The sequence below is a fragment of the Candoia aspera genome, chromosome 1, assembly GCF_035149785.1.
Source record: "Candoia aspera isolate rCanAsp1 chromosome 1, rCanAsp1.hap2, whole genome shotgun sequence".
Lineage (NCBI taxonomy): Eukaryota > Metazoa > Chordata > Lepidosauria > Squamata > Boidae > Candoia > Candoia aspera.
The window spans coordinates 192941018-192964113 of record NC_086153.1 but is presented as its reverse complement, the minus strand read 5'-3'; the positions used below and the strand labels follow the sequence as shown (position 1 = coordinate 192964113).

The following is a 23096-nucleotide window of genomic DNA, read 5'->3' as shown; positions in this document are numbered from 1 at the left end:
GCCTTGCTCAGATGGAGGTTTTAAAGTGATCTGCACAGATCCAAAATACTGTTTATAATAGACAAATGTTCTAAAAATTATTATTTTTATCAAATCTATATAGCTGTCCATCTCATTTTGTAAAAAGTCTTCCATTCATACGGATTTCTTCAAATAAATGATAGCTCAGGTTTGCTGTACATACTTGGTAGTCAGGTCCTCTAGGCTTTGGGAGGGATTGATCCCCCCTTTTTTTTTTTGGCAGACATTTTGCCCTGTGTCCCAGTGAGGCTTCCTCAGTGTAACAGTTCATTAGTGGTGGGAAGGGGTTGCCTTGCGGTACTGGTAGATTGTGTAAGACTTGGACTTGAGGGCTGTTGGTGGTGCCTGGAGGTTTCCAGGGAGGTGTTCATTACTTGGTTGCTGGGAATGGTGGTGTCTCTGTCTTGATTGGTCCACCTCATCTGCTCGTGGTCTTGATCAGGCATCTGAGTGGGTGGTAGGTTTTATCCAGCTCTATTGAACTGTTGATGGTCCATTACCTCGGTATTGATCTCCCAAAGGCAGAGAACCTGTACTAAGTCGTCAGTCTTGCATTCTGTATCGAGCACTTTCTATTCTAATACAATGCTCACTATTTTTCGAAAGCTGTGTGTGGGTACAGGAGCCCTTGGGTGTACAGCAGCTCCTTTTGTAGGTATGCCCCCAACTAAGGAGGAAACAGTCACATGGGTGCGTTGCCTGAAATTCTGCTGCCCCTTTGCATACAAACTATTGCCATGGTTTCATCCCTAACTAGCTCTCCTTGCGTGCATCTTATTATTGACTGGCAAAACAGGAAGATCCCACTTCCACATCTTAAAGACATACTGCATTTTTTTTGTCTCAATCCACAATGGGGAGGGCAGAGGGATTACTAATTCTTCCCTCAGCCCCTTTGGGCTTTTTTTTTTTAATTATACACATATGCCTATAGCTATACTCTGGTATGATTTAAAAAAAAACTCTAAAAGCCACAATATCAGCTAAAACATCACTGAGGAGCAACTTTGATAGGTTACGTTTATCTTCTTTAAAACTCTGTCTCCTAAGGGTTCAACGTCAAGGAAAAGAAGCAACAGGGCTCTGGTTTTAAATACATTTTATTGTCACATGATTTTTTAGTAAAACGCTTTCAAAACAGTCTGTACATTTCAAACTATTTAGAACTGCAATATCTCTTTTTGGAAATGCAATTGCAATTTCAATGCCATAATGATGTCTCTGTACAAAGATGTACAATATGTACAGTAACATGGAGTGCAAGCTGTGCAAAGCCAAGCCCTGGTTACTAATTCAAGCCTTCAGAAGAGGAGACAAGATCAATGGCTAGAATATAAAGCCTGAATCAATCTCCTCTGTGCGAACGAGTATCTTTGTACAGAAAGGATTCAGCGTTCCATCTCTGTTCAGTGCCATGCAGCTGGCTGGAGAGCAGAGGACTGTTCTCGGGGCACTGTCCATTGTGCCACCTTTGCCTGCCTGGAAGAATCAGCTCAGGATTCAAGCTGCTGCTTTGGGTTGCACAGAAGTGACACTCGCGGCTCGAAACTTTGGAAGAGAAAGTCCAAATTTGTTTTCAATCCCAGCAAAAGTAGCTGTAGCAAGCCGATACCCACCAAGGTGATCAGGATTAACAGGAGGAAGGCCTGAGATTCGAGACTTGGGTGGAGGTTCTGAGCCAGAGGGCTTGCTAGTAGAAGACAGACAAACAAGCAGGCATTTGGCAACATTCAGCTACTGTTAGCATAATTGTGTTACAGCATGTTTGGTTTTAATCCTGGTTCACTGGCTTGGCTCACAAATACATAACTAAATAACCACAGCTTAGAGCATCAAAACCAATAATGTGAACCTATTTTTTAATCACTGCTAAGTTCCACCCTTATGGCTTGCTCCCCAGATGTGTACCTTACTTGATCACATGCTTATCACTATCACCTTACCTAGTGACTATCTGGGCTAAGGTGTACGTGAATCCAGGCCAGGTGTTTCTTCCCTTAGGAAATATATAGCCACGCTAATTTAACTAAGATCAGGCCAAATGTTGAAAACAAGAGTGTTTCTTATTTCCAAGAAGCACCTTTTTGAACAGATGGCTGACATTAAGGCCGCAGAGGTGTCTGAAAACAGTTTTGGTGTACAGTATATAAATCTAGAATATAAAGCATATACTTTGGCTACTCTCTAAATCATTTATGATCACTGTTTTCTGTGCTTAATCCTGTTTCTCCTTAACTGTGGCCTGTGGTTTTAGCTTGTATGTGTGCACGCACACGCATGCATGTGTATGAAAATTAGGTGGCTGCAATATTTGGTTAGTATCCAACTTGGTAATTAAGAAAAATCATCCACACAAGATGTTTTCACTTCTCCCAGATCATCTTTACTCACTTACCATCCCAGACAGTCATCTCTTCTACACCAAGCCCAAACAAACTACCTGGAGCTTGAAGAAGAGCTCTTTTTTGAGTGGAAGGAACCATTCCTCTACCCTCCTATCAGCTTCAGACACCTTAGTAGGTCCCGTCAGGGGAATGCTGGCTTGGCAGTTTCCCCCTTAGTAGCCCAGGCAAGACAGCAGGAATAAAATTGGCAAGCTACAATCAATTTCCTCTTCTGTTCTGCAAGGGACAAGCCGCACACAAAGTGCCAGGCTGCCTAGAATTTTTATTTCCTTTTTTGCATGGAATGGGAATGAAACAATTTTTATTCTGTTGAGTGCCTGGTGCTCTCCGACCTTGGTTGTTTGCTTGCAGACATCTCATTACCCAGCTAGGTAACATCATCCCTGCGATTAAGTGGGGGGTTTGCTCCCTTACTACACAGTAGCTTGTCTTGCCACTTTTGTTGGGTGTATGTTTTTTTTCCTTGTTAGTTCCTTGATTAGGGCATTGTTTTTGCCTGATTGTTTGCCTGGTGCTAATCCCTGCTTATCTGGGTGTTGGTTGCTGGAGAGGGTGTGTTCCGGTCCTTTTGTTTCCTCCTTAGCTTTTTTATTGTCTCTTTTGAATAGTGTGTAAATGTGGCTTATCTCTATTGATGGCTGATTTGTCTGAATGCCAAGCTCCAGGAATTCTCTGGCGTTTTTGGATTTGGCTTGGTCTAGGATGCTCACAGTTTCCCAGTTGAAACTATGGTTGAGTCTGTCCATGTGTTGTGGGATTAAGGAGTTCTCATCATGTCTTCTGACTGCTGGTTGGTGTTCGTGGATGCACTCTGCTAGTCTTCTGCCTGTCTGTCCTACATAGTGGCTGTTACAGTCTTTGCACTGTATGTTGTAAATAACTCCGGTTTTTTCTTCTTGGGCTACTTTTAATTTGCTTAAGATGTTTTGGAGGGCTTTGGTTGGTTTGTGTGCTATGGTGATGCTGCGTGGTTGGAATAGTCTGTTGGTGGTTTCTGAGATGTTTCTGATATATGGCAGTGTTATCCTTTTCATAGCTTGGTTGTGCTGTAATGGTTTGAGTGTGGTCAGGCACTTTTGATAAAGTTGTATGGGTATCCATTTTGTTGAAAGATACTGTATAAATGGTCTATTTCCTTTTTCTGGTGTTCTGGGCTGCTGCAATGTGTTAGGGATTAGCACCAGACAAACTATCAGGCAGAAAATAATACCCTAATCGAGGAACTACGAAGGAGAAAACCACACCCCCACCAACACTGGCAGGGCAAGCTGCTGTATATAAACAGGGAACAAACCCCACACTCACCAGCACTGATGATGTTACCTAGCTGGGTAATGAAACATCTGCAAGCAAACAACCAAGCTCAGAGAGCACCAGGGACTCCATAGTTCAACCCTGACTACGTATATTCTCTTCTATTGGAGTTTTTATTCTTGCAGGACCTCTGGCAGCTTAGAGCAGGGTGATACTTTGGGTTTCTTTTCAGTGTTTCTGGGTCTAGAGAAACGAAGACACTTTCAGGCTGTTTCCAACTGTTTTTAAGGGTCTGGGAAATAGAAACAGTATAGCATGTGGCATGCAGAGGGACCCTTCTGAGGGTATAAAGATAGTTTAAATTCAGAGAAATAAATGTTGGAGTTTGGAGTTAAGCTTCTTTCCATTCTAATTTTTAATAGTAAGAAATACTTATGTTTCTCATTTATCATGACATCTCAGGCCAAAAATAATATTCAGTGTTTTTGCCTTAAAGCAGTGCAAATAGAGAGCCTGTGATTAGAAGGTACACTGGGCAGTACTTACTCTATTCTGCATTTCCTACCCTACTATTTATCTATTTTTGTAAAGGCGCTGTCTAACTTCCAGCAGCACTGTACAATTATCAGATAAATCCTCGTGATGGAACTTCTTCAGCCTTTGTCATTTTACAGATTGTACTTCACTCTGTAGACAAATTTGACTCAGAACTCTATTAAATACAATCCACTGCCCTGTTTGAGCCAGCTAGTCTGCTAGTCTGCCATACTATGCCAACAATCTCATAAAAACACTTCATGAACTTCAGTTCCATATACTTGGATAGAGGTGTTGATTTCTGTGGATGGGAAAGCTCCCTCCTCTGATACAAATTGCAGTTACCTGATATGTCCTGTACTTATAAAAACAAAGCAAGGCAGAAATACTAGATGATTTACTGAGCTTTATCAGCAAAGAATGCTAATGTGCTAGTGCATGAGTCACCGGCATCTAAGATTTAGATTATTACTTACATGCCTCCAAAATCCACATAGAGCCAGCGCTGCAAAAGTTCATAAGTCACTAAAGTAACACCAAACTGGGGTGAAGATCTGAACACTCGGGCTGGTTAAAAGAAACAGTTCAATGTAACACACATACAAATATACCAGTCACATTATTTCCTTCTTTGATAAGCAATGTTATGGAAAGCATAGAAAAAGAGTAAGAAACAACAAGCAAAAGAAAATAAAGACAAGATATGAGAGGGAAAAAAAGCTAAAATTAGTTTACATGACCTCCATTCACTAATATCTCTCCGTATCTTTCTATCTTTGAAACCATAGTTGCTTTCCCATAAACCACTTCATGCACTGTCTTTTTGTCCTTTAAATTTCTTACCTCTCTCCTTTTGAGAATCTCAACTCCATCCAGCCATGATTTTCCCCATTCCTCTTCTTCTCAACCCATTCACTCTTCCTTCTTATATTTGTTTGACGTTCAACTCTCATTTATTTTCTCTATATCACTAGGTCACCTCAATGTACTTTTTTCCTACTGGTCACTTCACTCCCTTTTTTATTCAACCCACATTCATTAAGCACCCAGTCACTTGTCTTTACCACTTCTTGTGTTATCCATACCCACTGCACGCAACTTGCTTTACGTTCTCCTGACGTATCCAACTCTCCCTTCTATATAACAAAATGGGCAGAAGCACATTCTTAAAGACAGTCATTTTCACTTCTTGCAAAACGCATTCCTTGCAACAGGTCACACATTAGCCACTAGTTTTAAAAGCATTTGTACATCTTAAAAATTCTCCATCCCACTTCTCTTCTTTAAAAAAATTCTACAAAGGTAGAAAAATTATTCTGCTTGCTATAGTATTTGCCACTTACAGTACATATGCTTTGCAATTGTTCAGACCATTTCCCCTGTCATACAACTACTTTGGTTTGTGTTGATGAAGACTCTCAGTCACCCAGGTGGAATTGTTTTGCTGCTTGCCCAGACTGAAGAAGCTGCTTGGACAAGCAGCGAAACATTTCTACCAAAAAGAAAGAAATCCAGTTGCCATGACTCAACCTACAGACTTTGGTTTGTGATACATCAATTCACAGATTCGTATACCATCTTGCATCTATCTAACATGCACTGCAAATCATTTGGGCTCCCAGCCAACAAAACAGTATTACCTGTTACAAAAACGCAAGCGCATTCATCCCCCAACCTCTAGTGTCACTACAAACATTTCTCTATAAATATATTATAAACAAGCAAGGGAGCATGACACACACTTGACTTATTCCCTGCATTTGCTAAGCATTCCATTCCTTTGTCATGCATCCTTTATATTATCCATCATACACTGCTCTTACTGAATGTGACAACGAACCTTGTATTCCATCTATCAATCAACCAATCAATCACCTATCAAATTTATATGACCACCCATTAGCATCCTGGCTCCAATGCCGGGGGAAAGAGTCAAGTTGGTGGCATCCTTGGTGCTCTCTGAGCTTGGTTGGTTGAGAGAGCACCAAGGACTCCCCAGTTCAACCCTGAGCTACATATATTCTCTTCTATTAGAGCCAAGTACTGAAAGGCCAGTAGAGTTGGGGCTGTCTGTATCTGCAGGGGGAGGCTATTACATAAGGCAGGCACTACTCTCAGGGCTGTACTCTTTTCCCACTTCATCTATATGAAACCCCAGGGGGAGGTGATCCATCGACACAGGGCCAAGTGTCATCAGTATGCTCACTTCTATCCTAGCCATGGATATAAGAGCACGGGGAGGCTATGAGAACTTGTGGTGTGGTGTTTGGGATAAGTGGTTCTCTTTCAGGGTTGGTTTGTTTTATTTATTCTGTTTTTATTTAACATTATTGTGAGATGCCTAGTATTGTCTTGTGTAAGGTAAGTGGCCATATACGTTTCTAAATAAATAAATAAAATGCTGATGATACCCAATTATGCATCTCTGCCCCAGGCAAACTGAGTGATGCTCTTGAGGTTCTGTTCCAGTGTCTGGAGGCTGTGGAGATCAGGATGGGGAAGAAAGGCTTCAGCTCAACCTCAACAAGGTGGAATGGCTGTGGGTTTTGATGCCCCCCGAATCCTGTGACTTTCCATCTTTATCTCTGATGGGGATAGTACTCCCCCAGACAGAGTTGGTACACAACTTGGGGTCCAGAAGGACTCAGTTCCTGCTCAAACAGCAGGTGGCAGCCGCAGCTGGAAGGGCCTTTGCACAGGTTCATCGTGTGTACCGATTATACCTATTCCTGGATTGGGAGCCCCTACTCACAGTTATTCATGCCATAGGCATTAAAGACCTGGATGTGCCTCCAAGCTCTGGGGCCAGGAGATTAAACCAGTCCTGTTGGCGGATTTGTTGTTTGGTCTGTGTGGATTAATATCAGATGTTTATTATTTCGGAGGTTTCTATTGTTGTACTATGTTTTATTGGTTTTATTGGTTTTAATCCTCTGCTGTGAGATGGGCAGCTGTATTCATTCATTCATTCACTCTCACTCACTCACTCACTCACTCACTCATTCATTCATTCATTCAGCATGCAACATACTCTGCTAATATTAAGAACAGAACTAATCAATCAGTTTTGGTACATATTGGCCAGTATGCCACAAGCACAGCTAAAGCCAAATCTCACCCCATGCATGCTTGTGATGGTCCATGAAAACTAGAATATCTAATCTAGTGACCATCCTGCAAGTCGTCACCCCGTTGTCTACATCCATTGATGAGGATGTCAAGGTGGTGGCAATGTACTGACAAACATATGAGGATGTAAAACAGGATTTGAAATCGCCAGAGGTGGGAACAGCTGTAAGGCTGGATCCACCACTCTCACAATTTTAATACCATTCATTAATACAGATAGTGTCTCTACTGATCAAGATGTGAAATCCTTTTCTTGCCTGCAGCTCCCTTCCAGAAAGCAGAAGGGCCTTCTTCCCGAAGTATCTTTGCAAAGCAATCAATAACTCCACTGTATGTTGTCTGACCAGCACGAGCAGCCACTTGCAGCCTCGTCTTGATGACATCAGCAGGAGTCACCAAAGAAGCAGCAGGCACACCTTTGGGAGAAATGGAGTTCAGCTGAGGCTAAGCACTACCAAAAGCTAGAAATAGTTCTCCCTCCAAGATAAACATTGAAGCTTTACCAAAATAGTTTCAGGGTTTCATTCAAAGCTGTGACAAAGCAGGAGCTCCCCATTACACTGCACAATACTGAGGTTTTAAAAGATCGTTTGAGGATGCCAAGCACTACATTTGACAAGAATGGGCCCAGAAATGTCTGGGCCAGATTTCTCCTCCCCCAGCTCCACTCTGAATAGTTTTCACTGCAAATCTAGCAACACTGTAGATTGCACCAATTCTACGGAGTAATTCCTACAGTCCAATGTCAGTCCTTACCTGCTCTCAATCAGTTTGAGTGCTGTGTGCACACAGGCATAGAGAGGAGTAGGTTGCTAGGTAACCATATATGAAACTTAGGGGACCTCACATGATCAAGAACTGGCTTAATGTATTGTTCCTAACTGAGTGGCAATGCACCTAAATGAGAACTGCCAGTGGAATGGACAGGAGAAACTTCAAATAGAAAAATGGGATTCGCTCTTTCCACCCCAGGAACAAGGACTAGTCAGAGCACCAATCTGCTTTCTTCTTTTACAGAAATATTTTAAAAACTTCTCCTTCCAACCAATATGAGCACAGCTTCCCAAAACTGAATCGTAACTGCCTAAATACCTTACTAAAATTAAGGGTTTTGTTCCAATGGTAGGAAAAAGGAATATTCTTACTGCCTCTAAAGACAGTCACCCAAGCTGAGAGCTTTGAAACAACGGCAAGCCCCCGACAAACATTCACCAACCCAATTTGACTACATGTTGCTGAGCTGCATTAAGCTGTTTATCCACATTATGCAAATGTAATTAGCCACCATCAAAATTATGCTACCTCCCACCAAGGATAAAGGTGATCAAATTTGGATTAAGTTAAATACAATAGTATATTAGCTTCCTATACATGGTCTAATGAATATTAAATATTGCCAAGAATTTGTGTGCGGGAGCGGGGGGAGTTATCTGCCAATTATCCAACAAAGTTACCTGCAATAGCACCAGCTGTAAGGAGATTAAACCCTCCCACATGACCATTTTCATCTGCAAGCATCAGTTTACAATGAGCATACACAGGAAAATAGATGGCAGAAAAGGGAATGTCTCGGAGAAAACATGCCTTGGCTCCCTGTCACGTGGAAAAGAGAAAAAAGAATGAGTCAGTCATGCATACAAGATAAATTCTCACTGCCTCTGCTTGCAAGAGTACAGGGCACATATGTTCTACGTGGATGTGGGAAATGCCATTTCCTAGTCCCTAGAATGTGTTGAGTTGGGGGAAATGCCACTGTGCCATAGCAAACCAGCCCAACAACTTTAAGTCCCCTCCTGTGGAACTATCATCTGAGAGAGATACAAAAAATGGTACAGAAAGGCTCTGTGCTCAGGTTGTGTTGAGACAAGGCAAGGAACAGGAACATCTGCTTGGCTAAAAGAGCTTTTTAAGGTGCTCTGAGATGGCAAATCCCAAGAATCTTCAGTAATTGGTTGGATGGAAATAGAAGATGAGAGAGGAACAATTCCATTCTAAGGCCAAGATGTTTTTCTGGGGGACAATATATGCCAGCTGGAGGTCACCTTTTGCCACATCTATTCATCCCAAACGTGGCTCTGTCCTTTGACAAATTTGGGACAGAAAACTCTGCTTGAGACATTCTAACTACCCCCTGCTCCATCTCTGTACAGTGATTCTCTATAGTTATTCTTCTAATATACTACAGTCAAATCCAAGACACAGCTGGTGGAGGAGGATCTGCAAAGCAGGAACTATGGATGGCTTGGGCCAACACCCACTGGAATTTTTTTTCAGCCTCTGTAACCACACCTGTCCTCTTCAAAATCCATTACTTCAATTAAGATTGGGGTAGGCTGCACTTCTAGGAACCCATGCAACCCTCCCTTCAGACAAGGTGCAGGTAAAACAGGAAATAGTCACATTCTTTGTCTTAAAAACAACAAACTATAGTGAAGTCTTGCATTAAATTGCCCTTAGGAAAAGGAATCACTGCACAATTTTTAAGCTGGAAGGGAAGTAGCTGTTCCCAAAGCAACTTTCTTGTGGTGTCGTCACAAGGCCATGAACTAACAGGATGTAATTCTGTTTTATAAGAGCACCGTAGCTGCTTCTATCCGTTGAATTTACATATTAGCCCCTTGCCCTGGTGGAGGGTAGAGGAGGGAATACCCCTCCTAGTGCAAGAAAACGAATAGCTTTTGCTCCATTACCTCCTATTTGCAATGATGGAAATAAGCAGACCTGCAGGGAAAGAATCTTGACTAGCATCTTCCTAAAGTGCAGGGCAGCTTGGGTCTGGCTATTTCTTTTTTAATGGAATTCATTCTAGACAAATCCCACCACTTAACTTCTTAAAGATCTGAATCCTGCTAAATTCTACCACCACTTTCCTGTCGTCATATTAAGACAAAGAGAGTAGCCCGCTGCGAACGCAACAATAGAGATAGCAGAGCTACAACACAAATGTTCAAATAATTTGGGGCTGCACAACAAACATAAAAGAAAAGCAAAAGAGACTTTCTTTCTTTCCTCCTTCCTTCCCCACCCAGAAATGGGAAGCAGCAGAGCCGTGCCAACACCCAGCAGGTCTGCAGAATTTTATCCCTGCAGCTTTGGGTGAAAGCGCACACAGAATAAAGTGGAAGGGTTTCTGCACAAGCCTTGGCCGCTGATATAAAGGTGGATTTTTTTTCCATTTTTGCCTATGGGCCCCTCTGTAGGGAGAGAATATTTTCAAATGTGAAAACATCCCCCTACACCTCATTGCATACCAAGGTTTTTTGGTGGCGAGGGAGGAATTGTTTGTTTCTTTCACCAGCCTCTTTGGCACATGGTACGAGAGTGAAGAACTCAAACCAATAAAGAATGTACCTTATACAGTCCAAAAATCCCCAAGTCCTTCAGAACGGTGAGGGCGCTAACTCTGGGTCCAGTGGTGATTTCTCCTGCTACCTGCAAGCGAATCTTGACAATCTCTAACGGGTTCGTGAAGATGACTTGTGAACCTCCTGCCTGCAAAACCGTAAGAAATGCAGTTCAATCAGCTTCTTCCCAAGATTGACTGCTGTCCATCAAGCAGCCAGGCCTGAGCTTTTAGATGCAATGGACTCTGCTAAACACACTATCAGGAAACGACTAGGAATATCATGTACCTTGTTAACTTGAATAAGAGTCTGTAATTCAGAATCAGGCTAATTGTGCAAGACAAATAGGGAAGGAAAAAATCCACCTATTCCTCAGACGCCTGGGTTTATTTTAACGGTCCTCAGCTAATTGGTTCCATCACCTACAGCAGCATTTGGATGATTTAGTTACTCCAATTGGATTTACCCCCAAATTAATAATGCAACAAGTTGATAAAATTGCAAAAACTAAATTGGTCACCGCATTATAAATTAAATTAATTATATTAACAGTAACTAAAACAGTATAACATTCTTTCAGTCTATAACAGTGTTTCTCAACCTTGACAACTTTAAGATGTGTGGACTTCGGTTCCCAAAATTCCCCAGCTGGCATGGTCTAGAATAATGAAGACAACCCAAGGCAGGGGATAAGAAGCCAGTTATCAGCTGGATCAGGGGCTTTGTAAGGGTAGCAAGCCAAGCACAGAGTGACTGAAGAGCCTCATGCAGGCTTTACATGCAGAAGACCATATTTAGTCCCTGGAGTGAGTAAGAGGGGAAACATTAGCCAAGTAGCTTACCAGCTACTCCAATGGGGAATTTGCTAGATAATGCCACCTTCTCAATAATGATGGAGGAGCAGAGCGTCACCACCAGTATTGAGCAAGTATATCATCACTAAGTAAGATTTTGATATTCCAGTATTCCATCTCTGTGCTAAAACCCCTCACCACAAGGGGAATAGCCTATGTCAACCTCTTCTCCTTCTGGAGTTGAGCACAAAAGCCACCTCCAAGACATGCCAATTTTCTTGATACAGCTCTTCAAGATCCTGGATGATCATATGCCATCCAATGTCACATCAGTGGACTCCTTTTGGGCTCTTCCAAATCTGCTCTGGAGGTTCCCCAACCCTCTGGAACCCATGGCATGGAAGAAGGTATCACTGCAGGCTTCACTGAAAAACTGATCTACCAGCATTCCCTGTTCTGTAGGTGGATAGAAACCCCTGAATGGGAAACCAGCACATGTAGTTGTCATGGCAGATGGAAGATGAAGATAGCTAAAGTGTAGCTTGACTATTTTCCCAGTATCTAACCAGTCTGCTTGATAGCAAATGACGAGCTGAATCAAAATGACATTTTGTTATCTTAAATAATTGGCAAGGCTCTTAGGCTTGCATATGAAGCTTTTTACCATTTTCCCTGGAAATTCACTGTTTAATAGTGAATAATGGGTACATCTCCATCACCACATCTGTTACAATAAAAAACAAAAATGTCTGTATGCGTGGGGAGGAGGGGTTGATACAGACAGAAATAAACACACTTTACCAATTTCTCTAGCCTGGACATGACACAAATTTAACAGCTGTCAAGGTTTTTTTTTTTTTTTTTTCCAATATTTCATTAGTAGAGCAGAAGCATTATCCCTTGCAAGATGTTGCTGCATGAGCTATTCCCTCCTAAGTTGTGCATTTTAATCCAAGACATCCACAAAGCTACATTTCAAATTTCACAGGAAGATTTAATGTGACAATTTTGCTCCAGAAGCATAGAAACGTACTGGGATGGGATATGTTTAGGCTTTCCCTTGGTAAGATTCACTTCTGGCAAAACAGAACAGATTATGGGACTTTTCCACCTACTTTAATAAAGTCTTTTATTATTTTTTTAAATTAAATGTATCCACCAGCTTAAAACATGTGGTGCTATAGTTGGCCACAATTAGTTGGCATTTTTCTGTTCTGACTGAAAACACTTCTCAACTTCTTTTCATTCAGGGATGTCTGAGAGACAAGAGAATGGCACCTTTGTAAAAATAGGATCTGTTCAATAGGGATAGATCTTTCACTGATCAGACAAAAATTGCTGTAATTCTTTATCGTTGTGATTTTACTGTCTTGATTATTGCCATTCTTTTATTTTTATTTTTATATATAGACACACACGCATACATACACTAATGAGTTTTAACAACGACCTGCTGTTTTTTAAAACAACATAAGATGCTTAGTTATGTAAAACTAACTAATGAAGTACTGAAAGTTCTTACCTAACATATTCTGCCTTATATAATTCTGTGAGGCTTGTAAATCCCTTATCTATTCACTTTGTGTTTTATTTTTAGGTTTTTGCCTCTTTCTTCTGTTTTTTTTTAAATTATATTTTCCTTTCTAAAAATTTTTTTTCTTTTCCTTCTCCACACATTCCCTGGTCCAGTAGGAATAAGACTGTATAAACTGTCTGAGAGAGCCAGTTTGGTCTGGTGGTTAAGGCACCAGGCTAGAAACCAGGAGGCTATGAGTTCTAGCCCCATCTTAGGCATGAAACCTGGCTGGGTGACCTTGGGCCAGTCGCTCTCTCTCAGCCCAACTCACCTCACAGGGTTGTCATTGTGGGGAAAAGAGGAGGAGGAAGAAGTGTTAGGTATGTTTGCCGCCTTGATTTATTTATAAAAATAATAAAGGCGGGATAAAAATAAAAAAAATAAAAAAATAAACAGTCATCTGTTTCAAGTGTTGCTAGCCTATATTATTCAAACTATGGGCAGTAGGACAATATGCCATATCGGTCTCAGCATGGTAAGACATGGCTCCTGCCAATGCCTGAATTAAAAACTGCCTAGGAATTCCACATCCTCTGCTGTGAGGTCTTTATTAGAAAGCAAGCATGAAGTAAGTAATTCCAGACATAAACTGCTCCTTTTAAATGGGGCACTCTGAACATATGCCCAGCCTAAGCCCCACTATTTTCACATGAAACCTAGCTCCGAAATTTGACAGACAACTTTTAAGGCAGCACATGGCAAACTCAATTCTGAATGGAGGTTATTCATACCAATCAGGCATATGAACGATCCAGCCTTCCCTAGTTAACCTCCATGTCGTGAAAAATAAAGTCTCCACGAGGAGCAACTAACAAAGGAACAGAGCTGACGGCAAAGGTCGTGAGAGGAGATGCCGCCCGAGATTCACCACGGACACTTCTTGACCTGCCAGAGGCTGAAGGAAACGCACCAGTGACCTGCAACAGGAGGCCTCTTGCCCTTTCCAATTCCACCCGCGAGGCACCAGCTGCAAGTGACAGGCGGGGGGCTGGTGGGGGCCTGTTCCCAGCCGCTCCTCTGTTGCCGCCTGTTTAGCAAAGACTGTTCCGGGCTAAAATATTTTCCCTGCGCAGGAAGGAACCCCTCAACGCAGGCTGCCTTCAAAGGCTTCTAGGTGCTGGCCAAGCTCTCTCCCAGCAAAGCCAAGGCCTTTCCATCAACCGCCTCCTCCGAGCCCTGAAGTCCCTCTCTTTTTTAGATGCTCGCGTGAAAAAGCAACGAACATTTCAGGGCAGAGACAAGTTGTTTGTAACAGGCAAAATCTTTGCAGCTATTCGCCCGCATCTCTTGTGAGGCTTCCTAAAATTCAAAACTCAGCCACTTTTTGTGCTTAAAAAACCACCCCTTGCCAGCCTGTGGTGGCAACAGTTCAAGCCTCTCAGGAGAGAGCTGCCTCAGCCATCTGATGCGCACCAACCCCATCCAACCCTTTAGGGAGAGTTACCACAGCCTCTCCCATGCTTGGGCCCTCTGGATGCAAAACGCAGCCTTGGCATCATCGAGAAGTTGACAAAGCCAGTCTAAGCCTTCAACCTTTCAGTACTATAGGAGAAAACAAAGGAAAACAAGCCGGTTAAAACCTTTCTGATTACATTCAATAGGAGTGAAAGAGTCCAATGGTCAAATGGCCCTTCCTTGCCGAGCTACGGTGGCTGACTTCTCTGGAGGGGGTTTTCCCAGTGGAAACCCCTCTGAAGCACCTTTGTCTGGGAGGTCCTCTTCAAAGACCTTTGGATTCAACTAGGCCTTTTCATCCTAACTTGCAGTAGTTCTGCTGCACTGGGCTCTTCTCATTCCTTCTATTTCAGTTGGTGGACTAGCTGTGTTGGTTGCTTCAGTGTGTTGTTTTGATGGATAGAATTGTATGTCACACTAAACTCATTTCTTTTAGCCATGCTTTGTTAGCAATTATCTCCAGGATCACACATAATGCTAAATCATAGTTTGTGGTTTACAAACTTCAGTTGCTGGGTTCACACATTGTGCTAAACCAATTTAAAAACGCCACATTATAGTTTAGCTTGAGTGAACCCACTGATATAACCTTGTACATATTTTAGCTGTGCTTTTTTTTTACTGCAGATCATCCTGAGAGCTGCAATTAATGTTTTTAGAAATAAGTTAGTAAATAAATACTGCACATAGAGAGAGGCATATAAATATATATACATATCCCTACAGAACTCCGTATTTTTTTTCAATATAAAGTAGGACCCCCGTCCAACTTTATTTCTCTATTACCAGCTATGAATCCAGCACATACACAAAGACACACACACACACACACACACACACACACACACACACATATTTGGGGCCACTTTTTGACTTCTGCCCTTTTGAGTGACCAGTCATATCTGTACACAGACTTACAGTAAGGGGAACAAACATGAATTGGTAACTGGGAAGACGTTGTTTCATGTTTGCCATGCAGGATGCTATTTGCACATTCTGCTACAGGGGGAAAGAACGATTCTGGCTTAATGTTTCTCTTTCAGTTGCTTTGTATTGCATAAGAAACATCTTAGACTTCTCTGCTGGATTTGCAATCCATTCGCAGGTTTGCACATTCTGGTCTGGGAGAAGGAATGGAGAGCATGCTTAATGCAGGCTTTGCTAAGTGTGAAACATATTTTGGTACAAAATGGTATTAAGTTAGCGGCCTTGATTATCAGATTTCATTATCAAAGTACAAATTGCTAACATTCTTGACTGAACACAAGTCACAACAGGGGAGGAAATATCCTAATGAATGCATACCTCAAAACATCTTTAAGCAGTTTTTTTAAAATATGAATCCAGTCTAATTTAAATGTGCATATATTTCCATAAAAATTATACTGCTTTTGACTGTGCAGGTTTCTTCACACAACCTCAGCAGACCTTTCCTTCCCCCCTACCCTCAGCAACATGCCCAGCAGTTAGAGCAGAATTACAAAGGGGAAAGGGTTAGCAGATGTGCTGGGCTGGGAATTACTTTTATCTGCAGCATGGAAGGGATTCCAACGCATATGGCGGGGCTTTCAATGAGCCTTCCAGAACAAGATGAGATTCTCTCCAGAGTAACTAAAAGACCACTTGCTTCTTCCCTTTCCCCAAATTAAGATTTACAAGTGGACAGTTAAAAGACTGAAGTATCAACAGAACTGCCACTCACAATCAGGAAAAACAAAAAGCAGCATTACTTCAAAGCTGCCTCACTGAATTTGCAGCTGGCAAAGGTCAACAGCCTTCTTGTCCAAAATTTAGATAACAAGCCAAAGCAGTTTAAATCCACCCTGCTCAAATGGAAGTTAATAGAGTGGCTAAGCAAGACTCTTGAGTGAGTTACTCTCCATCTTTAAGAAGTTCAGAAGGGGCAACACATCCACATGGAACCAAATTCCTTCCCTCCAGGTGGTGTCAGAGAAGTCACATTTGACAACTACTTTTCTTCTATCCAGGTTTTTAAAGATACAGAGGTTGTACTTGGCAATCTTACAGGATACAGTCCCATTAGGAATTTAAAATAGGGTGGACACTTTTTCAATTTACATTTGAAGAAATAAACGCAGGATAAAGTTCACAGTCGATTTTAAAATGTTCTTCAAGCTGCTAGGAAAATACTGTCCCACTGGAAAGCTACACCTGAATGATAAAAATCAAATTCACAATAAACTGAAAAGTGAAATACTTGCATCTCCTACAGATTTCATTAGGGCTGAGTTAAGTACATATGTTTAAAAGTCTTTCCCATAAGGTAGTAGACTTAGGAAATCTTTCAACTATAGTTGTTTGTGGAGACTCCCCAGTTGCTTCTGTTAGGGAAAGCATGGCTGGCTTGGTTGGGTACTACAAAATTCAAGAATTTGGATTTGTTAGCCAGTTAAAGACTGAAAAGGGGGGGTGTTTGTGGCATTAAAAAACTGACAAGACAGATATGTTCATTCCCTCTTGTTACAGAGGAAGATAGGTACCATAAATAAGTTAATGTTAATGTAAGAAGATTCCTAGGGTTTTTAATGTTGATTTTGTACTATTTCTCTTGTTTAAATCACTTTGTGTCGTTGTTGCTCTTTTTGAAGTTTGCCATTATAAAACCACTCTCATATATTAATTGCTGTGGCACAAATTATTGTTCAGCCAAAAGAACTGTTGTAGTTTGCTGGCAAGAAATGAAAGTATTAGCATCAGCACTGGCCTATCTGTATATTTTGTCCAGCTACTTAGAGAATACTATTGCTTTATATTTTAAATAATCATGCATATATGTTTATTTATATGTGTGTGGGTTTACAACTTGCTGATCATTGGGAACCTGCTTTAATCACATGTCTCTAGAAATTGTAAAATGTTTGAGTCAAACTAGAATCTGATTTGATTCTATTTATTTGTCCAATCTGCCTTAATCATGGGCCAGTCAAAGGGCTAATGGTGACATATTCAGACAGAAGTCTCCAAGACTGGGTGATTCTGTCAACTACCCAGGTTTTAGCAGGATGATGGGAAAGACCTGGAGGACATAGAAGTCAGCATATGTCCCTCACTGACAATAAAACTATCCATTTCCTCTTGGGAAAAGCAACTCTGGAAACCAGAAATGTACAGGAACAGATGTTTTGATTAATCTTCCTTCTGCAGAAGAAGCTATATAAACACAGGTATTATCCATACCCCATATTGCAAGCATTTTCAGATTTCCTGCAGGCACTGGCCAGCCAGACTTACAACCTTGTGAAAACAAGTAGTACTTACTATAGCAAATGCACAATGACTGAAGCAATGTCAACTCTGTAGCATAAAGATGTCCATGGATTGCTAGAATCTATTCTATTTAAGCACCAGTGTAGCACCAATAGGAACTGCTGATTGGCACATTCTCACCTTGAAACTGTAGTAGTTCTTCCCATGGCTTAGTTAATAACTGTATTAAGCTGTCACTGTAATACAAACAGAGCAGACAGCTTTATCCTTTCTACAACGATAGTACTTACACAGCCTCCTGCAAGGATCTCTGCCAACAATAGAATGGAACCATCTCTCTGAGTGAATTTATCTCTGACAAAGTCATTGACCTAATCAAAAAAACATACATTTGTACTGTTATACCACTTGCCATAATTTTCACATACATTTTAATCTAACACATTCAGAAGACCTGAAAAACAAAAGCAATTCCTACCAAAGATAGATTACAGTATTTGGAAAATAAGTGCTTGAGTGTTACAGAGGTGTAAGCCCCAATGAATTAAACTTCTGGATAAAATGCGTACAGGATTGTACCATGGAATCTTTCTAAAAGAAAGGGGGGGAAGGGGCTTGGTTCATTTTTAACAGACTTACTGTAAGCTTTATGGCTTTTTCTGGAGCAACACCAATGAGCTGTGGAAGCAACCCTATATAAATAAAAAAAGATTTATCACAATCAGTGTACATATACATACATAGTTATCACAAAAATTTGTTTTTTCAATACAAAACCATTCATTTCCACATGAAGAATTTCCATTGACAATTATCTTCACAAATACCTGGATATAACCTTTTTTTTAAAATTTTCTCACTGCAAGTCTATTGTTTGCAAGTGGTCAGTTCGTTGATGTACTTTCATGAGCATCAATTCCTGCTGAAATCAGCTGTACTGCTCCCAAGGGATCCCCAAACTGTTCTTGCAATACATTCTCAGTACACATTACAGTCCTCTTCTCACCACAAAAGGCTCCTTACTAATTTAATCAATTGGCAATCAGTTTTTTGGAGACTTCATTCCTTCCCATCAAATCATAGCTTTTTTTTTAATGCAACTACTGCTTGGAAATAAAACAGAAACCATAGCAAGCCTGAAGATGCCTGAGTGAAGCAGCATTATAAACACAATCAGACAATGCCCTTTATTATAGCTAATTCATCAGGTAAAAATGGTGGGGCTTGAATCCTGGGAACCACAAGCCATTATACAATCCCTGGCATCCCTTTGCTGCTCTGATGAGTGAGGGATGGGGGTTGGAAAGCCCCCAAACTGCAGAGATCTGCTCACATGAAGTTTTATTGTCCAATTTGGGACAATTCCTTCTTTCCACTGCATTCCTCCCCAACCTCATCCACTATTAAGGAGATCAGTCCCCAGAGCCATCTGAGGCTTTTGCATATGCTCTGGGAAAGCAGGAAACAGGAAGGGACAGGAAGCCTCTTCCATGAACAAAACCAGTCAGCAGAGAGGAGACTTTGTGTGTTTGTCCTGCTCTTTCCCAGTATGACAGTGTAAGCATAAATTACCTCTCTCCCCACCTGACCTTGGGCTCAACTTTCAGGGAAGTTTACAGAGTTGCCAGAAAGTGGTGATTCATTGTACTGTAGTTTTGAAGGGGATAAAATTCAATCTATCAAACAGCCTGTGAGCCAACCAGCTATGTAGAACAAGGCCATTCCTATTACCATGAAGAAGGCAGGAGTTTCACAACCTTGTTTCAGCAGTGCAGCAGAAAAGAAAAGCAGGATTTAGATGCCATATTTTGTGGAAATATGCATCTACATAAAAAGTTCATTAGCTACATAAAAATGATCAACTGCTACTACAAACTAAAGTTTAAGTCTTTCAACACTGACCCTTTTTAGGGTTAGCAGATCTAGGCAGCAAAAATCCTAGAGTTCTTCAGGATCTCTTTGTTACCACCTAGTGGTTGTCCAGATTTTTGTAGCCCAGTTCTGATGGTCCTTTCCCTTAGGGACTGAGGCTTAACCAATCCTTTTGTAGTGGAAATGCAGAAGACCTTTGATATTTCAAGGAGTTAAGTGACATATGTTGATTTTCTCCCTCACACAAAGAAGATTAGGGTTTATTTTGAGTTATACTGATGTTTAACTCGCTTGGTTTTCATTTCTGTTTGGCACGAGGGGGGAAATAAAACCACAAGATTGAAAGTTTGTAAGTCCACTCCTCCAACAGCCCTCCAGAAAACATCTTTGTTTGGAGTGTGGGGAGAGATAACAGAAAACCCCCAGATGGTTTGTTAAGCACTAGCTTATCTGTAGAGCTTCCCACGCTCTTGGATGATGTCATAAACAGGTGCTCTAGACCCCAAGAAGTATCCCAGTCAAGGTCAGGCCATGCAGCCTTGGTACTATGGAAACATAGTCACGAGGTTTGAGGGCCAGACTTGGATAAAACCCTTGGGCTTGCTTTTTGAGTTTGGGAGCTTCTGCACAGATCCTGTACACTGGGTGCTGTGGAATATTGCCACCCTGGGGGGTCCTTGTTGCCTTGGTCAGGAGGCTCCTGGCAACATAAAAGGGATTGGGTATCAACTTGCTTGGTGTGTATGATTTCTCTTTCTTTATGCTATGGTCTTTATACTTTTGTTTAATCTGCCTAAACTGTGTTTCTGTTTAAACTGTGTTTCTGTTTAACTTTGTTTGCTTAAGTTTATAATAAAGCTTTACGTTTCTTTATCCACTGCGTGCTTATTTTCTCTGGATCTAAAAGAATCAATTGCCTGAGCACCTGATCACTGCTTGGACGCTTGGTGGAACACCTTTCCCTGGGAACCAGGAGGAGTCTGGTAGCACCTTTTTGGACTAATACATTGTATTAAAAGGCATAAGCTTTCATGAGTTCATTTCATCATCTGAGAGGGCATCTGATGAAGTGAGCTGCAGCTGGCAAAACGTTTGCCTTTTAATAAAACTTGTTAGTCTGAAAAGGTGCTAGCAGACTCCTTTTGATTTTTGGCTACCACAGACTAACACAGCATTCCTCCTACAGTGTTTACCCTAGAAAAAGGGAACTGTTTACAAACAGAGGGCACCTGGCAACAAAAAAGATACGCTGCTCTTGCAGCCTGATTTTCCGATCATATACTAAAGGAACACTTGGAAGAGTTGTGTCTATAATTAAAAGTATTACTACAGCAGCTTTTCCCATCTGGCATCTTCCAAACATATAACTACAGCTCCCAAAATTTCCAGTTGCCATGCTGGCTTATGAATTCTAGGAGGGCAACCAATTGCAGTTATGGTAACCCCACATTTGGAGGGCAAGAGGCTGAGGTTAGGATAGCTTACTTCTTGGGGTTCAAAGTCCTACAGAAAGAGAAACTGGAGCATAGTCACATCCGCACGCTAGATTTCAAAAGAGCCAATTTCACCTATTTTAAAGGAGAACTAGGCAGGATCGCATGGACTGAAGAAATCCTTGGTTTAAAGGAAGCAGAGGAGATTGGGAACTTTTAAAAAAATAAGACACTAGAAGTGCACTCACATATCATTCTAATGAGGAAAAAGTGGAGGCAGCTTAGCAAAACACTGTGGATACATGGAGAATTTCCAAGTAAAAAAGGAGCATGTACAGAAGATTAGTGTAATCACCATGGAGACATACCAGCAGGTACCTCATACTGGGAGAAAAGAAATCAGAAAGAATGAGGGTATAAAAGGAATTTAGGTTCACAAGGGAAGCCAAAAGCAACAAATAGGCCTTTTTTCACTATGTCAGTAGTACAAGGAAGAAAAAGGAAGGGTTGGGCTTGCTACTGGGAGAAGATGTTCAGAGAGTAACAAGTGATGGGGAGAGGGCAGAAATTCTCAAATCCTACTTTGCTTTGACCTTTTCCCCAAAGAGGAGCTATATTCAAATGGATCTAGGCAAAACAATTGACACAAGGAAGGAGTGACAATCCAAAGTAAGAAAGAAGATGGTTAGGGAGCACCAGGCCAACTGCATCTAAGAGTTCTGAAGGAGCTTCCACATGTCATCTTGAGTCCCTTTCTATGTTATTCAAAAAATAATGGATGGGTATAGTCCCAGAAGACAGGCAGAATGCTGTACCTATTTCTAAAAGGGAAAAAAACAGAAGACCCAGATGTCATGTTCACCGTTCCAATGTTACCATTACATCGTAACGTTTCGCATGTCATTTGGCTGATGCGTGTTTCATCTGGGAGGGGAAGAGGATTCCATCTCGTGGGATTGTTATATGTTAGCAGCTGGATTGGAATGTGTTTGGGTTATCTCGTGTGTTCAAGGTTCCTTTCCCAGGACATCAGCAGAAACGGTTACCAGCACCTGCGGGGGGAGAGTTTGCAACAGCAGGGTGAGGGGAGGGATTACGTTTGAGCCGAGGGTTTTTAGTTTGTATTTGGCGCGCTTTTGCTCATTCTCAGCTTTCTCTGTATTTGCATACTATTCTTTAATAAATCAGATATCATTAAGTTCCTGCTTGTGAGTCTGAGTCTATTAGGGTAGGCAATCCTTACATAAAGCTGAGAATCTCAAAAAAATTTCCGTTAGCCCCTTTCCAGATTTATTTTGTGAGGGAGAAGTGCTAGCGATGAGCAAACCAAATCCCCAAATCACGGAAAGCAAGGAATCGAGCGAAGGGGAACCCAACTCCACGGTGATAAGAACAGAGAGGGTCCCTACTCGGGAGCTCTCAGAAATTCAGGAGGTGTCGAGCTCCAGTCTGGGAGAAGAGGAGGTTGGAGGTAAAAGAGCCCCTGAACCGACCGGTGAGTCGCCAGGCGAACTGGTCACCTGGGATGAAACACAGGGACCCCTACCAGGGATGTCCAAAACGTCTTGGAAGCAGCAATACACGATGTCCCCAACCATGGTGAGGCAGGAGGGAAAGGAGGATTCCCAAACCCCTGACCATATAAGACTGGTGGAGGCCAAATTGGAGTCACTAGAATTTATGTTTCAGAAAATGTCAATGGACTGGGGTCCCCGGGAGAGGAGGAGAGAGGAGTCTAGTAATAGGCATTCGTCTCCTTCTTCGCCCCCACCTTCTTTGGAGGAAAGGATTAGGACCCGGCGCAGAGAGGAGGCAAGGGCGCCGAGGGTGAGAATTTCAAGGTCCCCTCCTCGAGAGCGGAGATCCCTGGGAGCTAAAAGAAAGTCCGACCGCCCAGCTGTGGCGAAGGGACCGCCCGGAGTGGGGGTTAAGGACTTTACAGCTAAATTTGATGGAGATCCAACTAAGCTATCGTTCTTCCTTACCAATGCAAGGAGTTATATGGATGAATGGAAACCGTATTTTCATTCAGAAAGAGCCAAGATTAA

The 23096-nt window shown here is 41.7% G+C and overlaps 1 protein-coding gene across 1 annotated transcript in view; it reads right to left on the bottom strand.

Annotated features, from left to right (window-relative positions):
* Positions 1-1103: 1103 nt before the first annotated feature.
* SLC25A12 (solute carrier family 25 member 12) overlaps positions 1104-23096 on the bottom strand; it is a 69821-nt gene continuing 47828 nt past the window's right edge. The window contains exons 12-18 of the mRNA XM_063318203.1: positions 18383-18435; positions 18034-18114; positions 10698-10838; positions 8801-8939; positions 7604-7762; positions 4694-4784; positions 1104-1711 (exon numbers count right to left, since the gene is read on the bottom strand). Of these exons, the coding sequence (XP_063174273.1) occupies positions 1522-1711; positions 4694-4784; positions 7604-7762; positions 8801-8939; positions 10698-10838; positions 18034-18114; positions 18383-18435 (854 nt within the window). The 3' untranslated portion in view covers positions 1104-1521. The remainder of the gene's footprint in view (positions 1712-4693; positions 4785-7603; positions 7763-8800; positions 8940-10697; positions 10839-18033; positions 18115-18382; positions 18436-23096) is intronic.